This window comes from Mustela erminea, chromosome 6 (assembly GCF_009829155.1).
Source record: "Mustela erminea isolate mMusErm1 chromosome 6, mMusErm1.Pri, whole genome shotgun sequence".
Classification (NCBI taxonomy): domain Eukaryota; kingdom Metazoa; phylum Chordata; class Mammalia; order Carnivora; family Mustelidae; genus Mustela; species Mustela erminea.
Window position 1 is genome coordinate 66,860,714 of NC_045619.1, and position 13,109 is coordinate 66,873,822.

General features: G+C 35.4%; 1 protein-coding gene across 3 annotated transcripts in view; it reads right to left on the minus strand.

Annotated features, from left to right (window-relative positions):
- Nucleotides 1-236: 236 nt before the first annotated feature.
- The window catches only part of ARNTL2 (aryl hydrocarbon receptor nuclear translocator like 2), a 102,690-nt gene continuing 89,817 nt past the window's right edge, over nucleotides 237-13,109 (minus strand). For all 3 annotated transcript variants that reach the window (XM_032347592.1, XM_032347593.1, XM_032347594.1), the window contains 3 exons: nucleotides 3,692-3,770; nucleotides 1,789-1,897; nucleotides 237-426 (listed from right to left, as the gene is read on the minus strand). In XM_032347592.1, coding sequence (XP_032203483.1) covers nucleotides 290-426; nucleotides 1,789-1,897; nucleotides 3,692-3,770 — 325 coding nt within the window. In that variant the 3' untranslated portion in view covers nucleotides 237-289. The remainder of the gene's footprint in view (nucleotides 427-1,788; nucleotides 1,898-3,691; nucleotides 3,771-13,109) is intronic.

Sequence of the window (13,109 nt, forward strand, 5' to 3'; positions counted from 1 at the left end):
TGAGAAATATTTTAACAAAAAGATAGCAACTAGTGGGTTTTAAGCCATGTCACTGAGAAAAGGAACTGTCTGTAGGAAACTCTGAGCCATTCTTTGTGAAGGGAAACATCACATTTCCCCATACTGCTGTGGAAGTAAGGTGCACATCTATAACAATTGGTAGACTACTAATAGGAATTAAAGATAAAAACAGTATCAAGACAGTACAGAAGATTATACAGTTTTTTTTTTTTTTGGTCAATGAAATGCTTTAACACATTCCTAATTTGTAAGAATTAAAAATCAAATGCTAGAGTGTCCAGTGGATGTCACCGAGGTCCCCGGGGTCTCCCAGGCCCCCCTCTGCTTCAAAGTAATTCATGAAGGCAGCCATGGCTGTGTCATCATTGTCACACAGGGCATCAAAATCCAGCTGGGCACTGTCACCTGTCAAATTAAAATACAGACCTGTCTAAGTCCATTTGAAGGTTAAAAGATGGATATCATTAAGAATGGCAAAGCGAGCAAAAAATAAAGAGAGAAAGCAAGAAACAGAGTCCTAATTACAGAGAACAAACTGATGGTAATCAGAGGGGATGGGGGCAGGCGGATGGGAGAGATAGGTGATGGGGATGAAGGAAGGCAGTTGTGACGAATGCCCAGGATTGTACATGACTGATGAGTCACTATTGTACACCTGAAACTAATACTACACTGTATGTTAGCTAACTGGAATTAAAATAAAAAACTTAAACTAAAAATTGCAAAGCGAGGCTAGAATAATATACAGTGAAATTTTGAAGACAAAGCATAGGCCTTATATTGCAGAAGGCTGATATATTTTTAAATGGGTCACCTATCATATAACCATGTGCTATCAGAGAAATTGCAGAGAACTCATTTGATGCACATAAATGAGGTGATCTATGAGTTTTCAAATAGAAAATAACAGCACTAAAAGTTACTGACGCTAGACAATTGGAAGCTAGGGGCCAGTGTTTATGTATGTGTCCACAGAGAGCCTGGAAGGATAAACTTAACTTTAATCTGCCTTGTGAAAATACTGTACATCTTTAATCTGAAAGAGAAGGCTGACACAAAAGCATCCTCTTCCAAAAATCTGAAAAATCTCATAAAAAGGAAAATAACCAGTATTTTTATTGAAGAAGGAAATAAGAAGAAACCATAGAAACAAGATTCAAGTTAGAGATAAGAAAGAGGATCTAGAAATTATGGGTTAACAAACAGCTACAATTAGCCAATGTTCTCTAGAAATCTTTCGAAGTACAATAGAATTTGAGATGATTAATGTGTGGTTCTCTGTGAAGTTGAAATCCAGTTTCTTTCTTTCAAGTTCTTTGATTCTTTTTGACATATATTTCCAGTAGATCAATGTTAGTTATGGATAGTATAAACCTGTGTCACTTCAATTTAGTTGGTTTGAATCTACATAAACATAGTTAAAATGAATAATTACATCTTAAACACTTTACGATTGGTACATTTAAAAGTGCTTATTCTTGGAAATGGGCATCTTTCTCCTAAATAGTAGTACCTTAGTTTTATTTAGATAGTATGTATTAACAATACCCATAACTAATTCCATTGATAAGGGGATTTTTAATGACAGGTACATTCAGTAGCAACCACCTTGAAGTCGAGTATGATCATTGTATTTAGGGTTTTGAATGAAAAAATCTTAGTTTTCAAAGTCTTTGCTCCTTTAGAGCTCTCCTACATCTGAAAATATCACAATGAAGAAAGTGTTTGGAAAACTAAAATGGCAGGCAGTTGCCAAAGAAATCTTACCAAGGAGTGGCCCGTGATTGTGGGGAGGATCAGCACTCTGGTTTTGCCTTGTAGCCTCTGACTTCCCCATTTCAGAAGGATTTACTGGAATCAACTCCTTTTTTGAAATCTGAAAAGAAAGAATAATAAATAGTAAGGTTCCTACTTGAATGAAATGAAACTCTCTTAGCAATGATCAGACATAGGCCTGCCTCATCCATAGGCCACTTGCATTCACTGAGGACTGTGTGCCAGGCACCCCCAGGCATTTCGTGTTTCAAAGGTCATGAGGTCAGGGATCTGAGGGCTAAAGAGGTTAATAGCTTGCCCAAGTGTTGAGACCATTATTCTAACCAATACGGGACTTCTAATGGCAAAGTCCACATTGTTTGTAACAGTAACTGAATGTACATATTATACAGATTGAGGATTTTGGACTGAGGAGGAAGAGCTATTTGTTTTTAAGAAAAATGATGGTAAAACTATCTCACATGAAACTACAATGGAAAATAGTGGTTTGGAGTGGGAAGTGGATTAAACTAAAGGCTTCTACCAAAAAGTTATCATACTATTACACAGTTACAGGTCCAACAATTCAGTAGTTAATGTAGCTCATCAACATACATCATTTACCAATATAAATTACTGATAGCTTACTAGCCTGGCAATTGCCCACTGATCACATCCTCTTTTCTCTTCTGCTAAAGTAACCACGATCTCGAGTTTTAGGTAAATAATTTTCTTTTTGCTTTTATAATTTTAGCATCTATATAAATTCCTGTAAGCAATGTATGGTGTCTTAAACATTATGTTGAACACTAAATAAATGCAATAATGCTTGATGGAAAAAAGATACATCATTTACCTATGTTGTCTTATTAAGTTGATGAACTTGATCTATAAAATGTCTACTACTTGGAGATTATTTTGGAATGTCTTAACCCCCTTCTTCTACCCTATTGTCTGGCACAAAATAGCTACCTAATAAACATTGGCTAAATGTATGAGCAAATGGTAAATACTAGACTAAAAGACCCATGACATTTGTATAAAAACATCTTTTTAAAAAGATGTTATTTACTTAGTTGAGATAGAGACAGCATGAGAAGGGGGAGAGGCAGAGGGAGAAGAAGGCTCCTTGCGGAGCAGGGAGCCCGATACGGGACTCAATCCTGGGACTCCAGGATCATGACCTGAGCAGAAGGCAGTTGCTCAACCAACTGAGCCACCCAGGCCCCCTGTATAAAAACATTTTTTTAATTTCCTTTTTGGCCTGATCAGATTTAATTTCTCTTTTCTCCTACTTTATTTTTAAATACCACTTTGTTTATAGACCTACTTTAGATCTTTTCGTTTTCTGGGATCCTTTAGAATTAAATTGTATGTCACTCTTCCAGATATTTACCAATATGTTTAGTCAATTTTATATATGCAACAATGTTTTTTGAATAGTATTTGTTTAATTGAATTAAACAGTATGTAATACTCATAGTGTATAGTATTAAAATTTTTTTCCAGACCATAAGGAGTACATTTAATCCACTGAATTGGAATCCATTACAATAACATCCTAGCTACCATTTATTGAGCGCATATTATGTACCAGGCACTGTTAAGTTTTTGCATCAAATCACTTAATTCACACATCACTCTAAGAGTTTGGTGCTATTACTGTCCCTGTTTCACAGAAGAGGAAAGAGAGGCACAAAGTTTAAATAACAAGCATGAGGTTACCCAGCAGTAGGTGTCGGAGTCACAACATGGACCCACATAGCATGTGTCCAGCAACTTTGCGGTCAACCACTAGTCTATATTGCCTCTTAAAAACATGAAAAGAGTTCATTTTTTTATGATGGCATCTTAAATAATTAAGAAGAAAAAAATTTCACCCAATTATTTCATGAATATTACTTATTCTACTTACTTTCCTGCAGTTGATAGCATGAGAATCTTTCATTAAATTTGTTGGACTTGAGTCATCAAGGGAGGAAGAAGACTGTAACCTTCAAAAAGTGACACATAAACATTTTCTTTATATATATGGTACTTTTGTCTTTAAACACATAATCTGATAAAGTACAGTGAAAAACAGGAGATTGAATGTCATGACAAGTTTTCTGAAGTAGACTTTTTCAGTGCCATACTTAATTTTTACTATGGACTGCTGAAAAACACCATGTGGTAAATTGAAACATAAAACTCTGAGGTAAGAGCACTTAGGTAAATCATGTTGCCTGTCTTAATACAGCATGTGGTAAAGTGATGGAATAATAAATAATCATTCAAAATAGGCATTCACATTAAGAATCCATTCCTTCTCGGTTCCTTAATAACAACAGAACTGAGAATAAAGAAAGCTTTCCTAACATCCTGTAACCTATTTAAGTGAAAAATGTTATGTTTTTATTATAAGTCGTGCCCAGGTACAAAATCAGTGAAACCCAAAACAATATAAACAAAATCCTATGCTTTAATCCTAAATCTCTTCAAGACTTAATATGACAGTATTAGTGTCTTCAGGACATTAACAGTATCCTATAAAGACAAATACCATAGGGTTCACTCATGAGGTACTTAGAGTAGTCCAATTCATAGAGACAAAGTAAAATGGTGAATGTCAGGGGTTAAGGGGAGAGGGAAATGGGAATCATTGTCTAATGGGAGTTTCGGTTTTGCAAGGTGAAGGAAGTTGTAGAGATGGGAGAGTGGTGGTGGTTGCCCAGGTGTATTTAATGCTACTGAACTGTATATTAAAAATGGGGAAAATACTCAACCTTGATTATATATATTTACCACAGTTAAACAAATAAAATGTCCTTCATTGATACAATGTTTTTCATTACTTAAGTCACTTAGTTGTAAAACCTTAAATCTGGAAGGAAACCGAATCCTATAGTGAAAATTAGTATAGGATTAAAGACTAAGAATGTATAAACCACACACTCGAGCATTTAAAAATTCACTATATGCTACTGTCAGTTTTATATATTGAGTGTTGTCAAGAAATTTATGATCAAAGTGGATGAGGGGTTAAACGCATATCCTTGTACATATGATTTATCGTACTTTCAATACTTAAAGTATATAGCATGTTGCAAGTATTCAGTATTTTTTTTTCAAAGATTTTATTTATTTATTTGACAGAGAGAGATTACAAGTAGGCAGAGAGGCAGGCAGAGAGAGAGGAAGGGAAACAGGCCCCCTGCTGAGCAGAGAGCCCGATGCGGGACTCGATCCCAGGACCCTGAGATCATGACCTGAGCCAAAGGCAGCGGCTTAACTAACTGAGCCACCCAGGCACCCGCAAGTATTCAGTATTGAATAAAATTGAGCAGACAGCAGTCACAGATGTCTCAGGGATTTTCTTAATGTAAAGTTTTTAATGTGAAAACTTAAAAAATTTGGACTTACAAAGAGGTAGAAAGTAAAAAGTCTCTTCCCTCTTCTACATCTCCCACCCTCCAACACCTAGTTGTATCTACGAGAAGAAAATAATCTGAACAACTTTCTGTATTGTCTTATGTTGTGGAGTTTAAGGTCCTTTCTTTACAATTCCAAAATACAAAATGCCTTGGATTTTCCATAATTCATGTGGCAGCAAAATCAGAATTAATCTGAACTTAGCAAAATTTGAAATGATGAGGCTAATGTTTTATCCTACTTTGCCCTGCTAATATTTACAATTCACTCCAGAAATAGATCTTAGAACTTTTATTATGGAAAACTTTAATTCTTTTCTAAATCTTATTTAATGCATTAACCCCAAAGTCTTCCCCTCTCCTCCCATGTTTTATCATTTAATCTGTAAATACTTCTCAAAGCATAAATAACAATTTAATTGATTATGGGTGCTGCCCATAGTGTAACTAATTGCTCTCTTTTAAAAAACTTAAATTCCAGAACAAACATATCTTTCTAAAATCCAAAGATATTCTAGGTTCAGGACTATCTGGTCTCAAGGGTTTTAGATGAGCAATTATGAGCTTGTATATACACATATTCATATATATAAACGTATCTTGGGGCACCTCGGTGGCCCAGATGGTTAAGCTTCTGCCTTTGGCTCAGGTCATGATCTCCAGACACTGGGATCAAGCCCCAAATCAGGCTCCCAGCTTGGCAAGGAGTCTGCTTCTTCCTCTCCCTCTGCCTCTCTCCCTGCTTGTGCTCTCTCTCTCTCAGATGAATAAACAAAATCTTTAAAAATCTTTTTTCTTATACAAGTGAGTTATTGTATATATTTTTTGCTCTTTTCCTGTGCTTTCTATTAACCATATATTTTAAAGACCATTCCATATTAGTATAAATAGACCTAACTCTTAATAGTTGCACAGTACTCCATCATATGGGTATGCCATAACAAGTTGTAGTTGTAAATATTTAAATCACTAAACAAGCATACAATGAATGGTCTTATTCATAGACTTTTGCACAGTTGTGTAAGAATATTTGCTCCTGGAGTAGAATTTCTGAGTCTAAGACCATATTCATTTACATTTTTATGAGTATCGTCAAATTGCCCTCCAGAGTTGTTACATTAGTTTATTTCCTACAGTTTATGGGTTACTGTTCACTCACACTGTCACTCACCAATATTGAGTGTTATCAAACTTTCAAATCTTTGACAATCTTATAAATGAAAAAAGTATCACCATATGGTTTGATTTTGTATATACAGTTGACCCCTAGCCAACAGGGTTTGAACTGCATGAATATGCTTATACATGAATTGTCTTTGATAAATACAGTACTGTAAATATATTTTTGTTTATGATTTTATCTTTTTTTTCATCAAAGTTTAGTAGTCACACAATGTTATAGTCACACAATGTTATGTAGTCTCACGCATACAACATAGTAATTCAACAACTCTATGCTGTGCTCACCACAACTGTAACTACCATCTGTCACCGTATAATGTTGTTGTAATACAATTGTCTATATTCCCTATGCTCTACCTTTTATCCTTATTCATTCTAAAACTGGAAGCTTGCACCCCAGCTCCCTTTCACCCATTTTGCCCATCCCACCACATTCCTCCCCTCTGGTGACCATCAGTTCTCTGTATTTATGGGTCTGTTTCTGCTTTTTTGTTTGTTTGTTTAGACTCCACATATAAGTGAAATCCTACAGTGTTTGTTTTTTTCTGTCAGACTTACTTCTTTTGGTGTAATACCCTCTAGGTCTCTGATGTTATAAATGGCAATCACATTCATTTTTTATGGCTAATATTCCTGTGTGTGTGTGTGTGTGTGTGTGCGTACATACCACTTCTTACTAATAATTGCACCTCTGACAAATCTCATTGATCAGGATACTCTACTATGTAAACACTATTATAACACTTCTTTATCCATTCATCTATCAGTGGACACTTAGATTGCTTCCATATCCTGGCTATTATTATTAATGCTTCAATAAACATAGGGGTGCACATATCCTTTCAAATTAGTTTACATTTTCTTTGGGTAATTACCCAGCAATGGAATTAACAGATATATAGGTATATCTAATTTTTTAAAAGATTTTATTTATTTATTTGACAGGCAGAAATCACAAGTAGGCAGAGAGGCAGGTAGAGAGAGAGAGAGGAGGAAGCAGGCTCCCTGCTGAGCAGAGAGCCCAAACTGGGGCTCAATCCCGGTATATCTATTTTTAAATTTTTTTTATTTGAGAGAGTGTGCGGGTGCAAGTGGGGGAAGAGATGGAGAGAGAATCTCAAGCAGACTCTGCACTGAGCATGGAGTCCAATGGGGGCTTAATCTTGCAACTCCTGAGATCATGGCCCTTTGCTGAGACCAAGAGTCAGACACTTAACTGACTGAGCCATTCAGGTGTCCCAGTATTTTTATTTTTAATTTTTTGAAGAACCTCTATACTGTTTTCCACAATGGCTGCACCAATTTACATGCCTACCAACTGTGCACGTGGCTTCCTTTTTCTCCACATTCTCCCCAACATTTGCTAGTTCTTGTCTTTTGATTTTAGCCATTCTGACAGGTGTGAAGTGGTCTCTCATTGCGGTCTTGATTTGCATTTTCTTGATGATTAGTGATGTTGAGCATCTTTACATGTTCTATTGGCCATTGGTATGTGTTCTTTGGAGAATGTGTATTCAGATCCTGTCCATTTTTAAATTGAGTTGTTTAGGGTCTTTGTAGTGTTGAGTTGTATACATTCTTTATCTTGAATATTAACCCCTTATGAGATATACCATTTGCAAATATCTTCTCCTATTCAGTAGATTGCCTTTTAGTTAAATTGATGCTTTTCTTTGCCATGTAAAACCTTTTATTTTGATGTAGTCTCAGTAGTTTATTTTTTAAGATTTTATTTATTTACTTGACAGAGAGAAGGAGCACAAGTAGGCAGAGCAGCAGGCACAGGAAGAGAGAGATGCAGTCTCCCTGCAGGGAGCCTGATGCAGGGCTCACTCCCAGGACCCTGGAATCATGAACTGAGCTGAAGGCAGATGTTTAATGGACTGAGCCACCCAGACACCCCTCCCCACCCCCAGTAGCTTATTTTTGGATTTGTTTCCCTTACCTTAGAAAACATAGCTAGAAAAATGTTGCTAAGGTCAATGTCTAAGAGATTCTTGCCTATGTTTTTTTGTTTGTTTTGTTTTTTAGAAATTTTATGGTCTATTTCTGTGTATGGTGTAAGAAAGTAAACCAATCTTTTTTTTTTTTTTAAGGTTTTCTTTATTTGAGAGAGAGAGCAAGAACACAAGTAGGGTGAAGGGAAGAGGGAGCTCCCCGCTGAGCAGGGAGCCTGATGCAGGGCTCAGTCCCAGGATCATGACTTGAGCCAAAGGCAGATGCTTGACCGACTTAGCCACCCAGGCATCCTGGAAGTGGTCCAATCTTGTTCTTTTCCATGTACCCATCCAGTTTTCCCAGCACTGTTGATTAAAGAGACTGTCTTTTTCCATTGTATGTTCTTCCCTCCTTTGTCATAGATTAATTGACCATATAATCATGGGTTTATTTCTGGGTGCTCTATTCTGTTGATCTATATGTCTATATTTATGCCAGCACCACACTGTTTTGATTATAGATTTATAGTATATCTTGAAATTTGACATTATGATACTTCCATCTTTGTTCTTCTTAAGATTGCTGTGGCTATTTGGGATCTTTTGTGGTTTCATACAAATTTTTAGGATTTTTGCTCTGTGAAAAATGCTATTGGTATTTTAATAGGGATTGTATTAATGTATGGATGGCTTTGCATAGTATGGACATTTTAATATTCTACCAATCCATGAGCATGGTATGTTTTTCTATTTGTTTGTGTCATTCGATTTCTTCCATCAGTATTTTGTACTTTTCGAGGTACAGAACTTTCATCTCCTTAAGCTTATTCGTAGGTATTTCATTCTTTTTAGTGTAATTTGAAATGGAATTGTGTGTTTAATTTCTCTTTCTGCTACTTTGTTACTAGGGTATAGAAAAAACAGATTTCTGTATATTGATTTTTGTATCCTGCAACTTACTGAAACCATTTATTCTAATAGTTTTTAGTGTTTTCTATGTATTGTTCCATGTCATCTGCAAAAAGTAACTCTTTCACTTCTTCCTTAGCAGTTTGGATGACTTTTATTCTTTTTCTTGTCTGATAGCTGTGCTTAGGACTCCCAGTACTACAGTGAATAAAAGTGGTGAGGGGTATGTGCTTGTTCTGGGTCTTAGAGAAAAGCTCTTGATTTTTCACCATTGAGTATTATGTCAGCTCTGGGTTTTTTGTATATGGCTTTTATTTATGTTGAGATATGTACCCTCTAAGCCCATGTTGCTGAGTTTTATGCATAAATAGGTACTGAATTTTGTCAAGTGCTTTTTCTGTCTATTGAGATGATCATATGATTTCTGTATTTTTTTATTGTGGTGTATCAAGTTCATCAATTTGCAAATATTGAATCGTCCCTGCATCCCTGGAATAAATCCCACTTGATCAGGTTCAATGGTCCTTTTAATGTGTTGTTGAATATGGTTTGCTAATTCTTTTCTGAAGATTTTACATCTTTTTCTGAAGATATTGGCATATAGGGTTTTTTTTTTTTTTTTTTTTTTTTTTTTTTGTGGTGGTGGTGGTAGTGGCATCTTTGTCTTATTTTGGTATGAGAGTAATGCCGGCTTCATAGACTAAACTTGGAAACATTCTTTTCTGTTTTTTGGAATAGCTTGAGGGAAATAGGTATTAACACTTCTTTAAACATTTGGTAGAATTCACCTGTGAATCCATCTCCTGAACTTTTGTTTATTGGGATTTTGTTGATCACTGATTCCATTTCATTACTAGTAATGGATTTTCTATTTCTTCCTGATTCATTTTGTAAGATTGTATGTTTCTAGGCATTTACCTGTTTCTTCTAGGTTATTCAATATTTTTGCATATAATTTTTCACAATTGTTTCTTATAATCCTTTGTAGTGTAGACTGCAACTTCTCTTTAATTTCTGATTTTGAGTCTCCTCTTTTTTCCTGATGAGTCTGGCTAAAGGTTTATCAATTTTGTTTATCTTTCTAAAGAATCAACTCTTAGTTTCATTGATCTTTTAACTGATTTCTTTAGTCTCTCTTTCATTTATTTCCACGCTGGTCTTTATTATTTCATTCCTTCTACTAACTTTGTATTTTGTCCTTTTTTAAGTTCTTTTACTTGAAAGGTTACGTTGTTTGAGACTTTTCATGTTTCTTGAAAAAGGCCTATATCATTTCCTTCTTAGAAGTGCTTTTGCTAAAAAAAAAAAAAAAAAAAAAAAAAAAAAAAAGTGTTTTTGGTGTGTCCCAAAGATTTTGAACTATAGTTTTTCTATTTTCCATTGTTTCCAGGGTTTAAAAAAAAATTTCTTCTTTGATTTCTTCATTGATTCCATGGTGGTTTAGCACGTAGTGTAGCCTCCAGAGTTTGTGTTTTTTCCAGGGTTTTGTTTTATTTTGTTTTTGTAATTGATATCTAGTTTCATATTGTTGTAGTCAGAAAAGATGCTTGATATAATTTTAGTTTCTTTAAATTTATTGAGACTTCTTGTTTGGATAAGCATGTGATCTATCCTTGAGACGGTTCCCCGTGCACCTAAAAGGAAAGTGTATTCTGCTATTTGGTGATGAAATGATCTGTATGTATTTTTTTATGTCCATCTGGCCTAATGTGTCATTCAGAGTGACTGTTTCCTCATTGATTTTGTCTTGATGGTCTATTCATTGATGTAAGTGGAGTGTTAATATTCCCTACTATTTTATTACTGTCAATGTCCCCCTTTATGTCTGTTAATATTTTCTTTATATATTCAGGTACTCCTATGTTGAATGCATAGATATTTACAATTATTATGTCCTCTTCTTGGGTTGATCCCTTTATTAATACATAATACCTTTCTTTGTCTGTTGCTGTAGTCCTTGTTTTAAAGTCTGTTTTGTCTAATACAAGTATTGCTACCCCAGCTTTTATTCTCTGCCTCCAGTTGCATGATGTATCTTTCTCCACCCTTCGCTTTCAGTTTGTATGTGTCTTTAGCTCTGAAGGGAGTTTCCTGCAGGCAGCATATAGATGGGTCTAAATTTTTTTAATCTATTGAGTCACCCTTTGTCTTTTGATTGGAACGTGTAGCTCATTTACATTTAAAGTAATTGTGGATATCTATGTACTTACTGCCATTTTGTTCACTTATTTCTGGTTGTTGTAGTTCTTTGTTCTTTTTCTCTTGCTCCCTTCCCCTATAATTTGATTACTTTCTTTAGTGTTATGCTTGGATTCCTTTCTTTTAATTTTTTCCATATCTTTTATGCATTTTTGGCTTGTGGTTACCATGAGTTTCATATATAACATCCAAAGTATATAGCAGTCAGTATTCAGCTGATGGTCTCCTAAGTTCAACAGTCTAAAGGCACTACATTGTTACTTCCCCTTCACGTTATTATAGGACAGCACATTTTACATCTTTTAATTCTGTGTATCCCTTGACTAATTTTTGTTGATATAATTGATTTTACTACTTTCATTTTTTAACCATCATACTAGCTTTGTAAGTATAATGTTGACCTACTACCTTTACTGTGTATATTTTGTAATCAGTGGAATTTTTTCCTTTTGTAATTTTCTTATAGCCTTTTCTGATTAAAGAATTCTCTTTAAGATTTCATCTAAGGTCAGTTTAGTGGTGGTGAAATGTTTTAACTTGTGTTTGGGAAACTCTTTACCTCTCCTTAATTCTTTTTTTTTTTTTTAAGGATTTTATTATTTATTTGACACACACAGAGAAAGAGAGTGATCACAAGCAGGGGGAGTGGCAGGGGGAAAGGGAGAAGCAGGCTCCTGGCCAAGCAGGGAGCCTGATGCAGGGCTCAAATCCTAGGACCCTAAGATCACAACCTGAGCTGAAGGCAGATGCTTACCAACTGAGCCACCCAGGTGCCCCTACCTCTCCTTAATTCTTAATGATAATCTTGGTGGGTGAAATATTCTTAGTTGTATGGTTTTTTTCCTTGCAGCATTTGAACAGATCATTTGGCCTGCAAATTTTCTGCTAAAAAATCAGCTGTTAGCCTTATGGAGTTTACGTTATACATTTCTAGTTGCTTCTCTCTTCCTGCTTTTAAAATCTTCTCTTAATAATAATTTAAATATCAAAAACTGTTATGGTGTGGACTTCTTGGGGTTTTTTTTTTTTTATTTGACAGAAATCACAAGTAGATGGAGAGGCAGGCAGAGAGAGAGAGAGAGAGAGAGAGAGGGAGAGAGGAAGCAGGCTCCCTGCTGAGCAGAGAGCCCGATGCGGGACTCGATCCCAGGACCCTGAGATCATGACCTGAGCCGAAGGCAGCGGCTTAAACCACTGAGCCACCCAGGCGCCCTTCTTGGGTTTATCTTGTTATCTGTTTCCTTCCCCAGGTTAGGGAAGATTTTAGCAGTATTCCTCAAATAAGTTTTCTGCCCTCTTCTCCCTCTTCTCCTTCAGAGATCCTTATGATGCAAATGTTTATTCACTTGATGTTGAGATCCCTTAACCTGTTCTCATTTAAATTTTTTTTTTCTTTCTCCTATTTAGCTTGGGTGCTTTCCATTACCTTGTCTTCAAAATTAGGGATATGTTCCTCTGCATATGCTAATTTTTGATTCCCTGTATTTTATTTTTCATTTCTGTCATTGTATTCTTTAATTCTGATTATTTTGATATTTTCTATTAATTTATTGAACTTCTCACTAAGTTTATCCACTCTTCTTTCTAGTCCAGTGAGCATCTTTTTGACCATTACTTTGAACTCTTTATCAGATAGATTGGGTATCTCCATTTACTTTTCTCTCTACGGTTTTGCCTTGTTGTTTGGTTTGGTGCA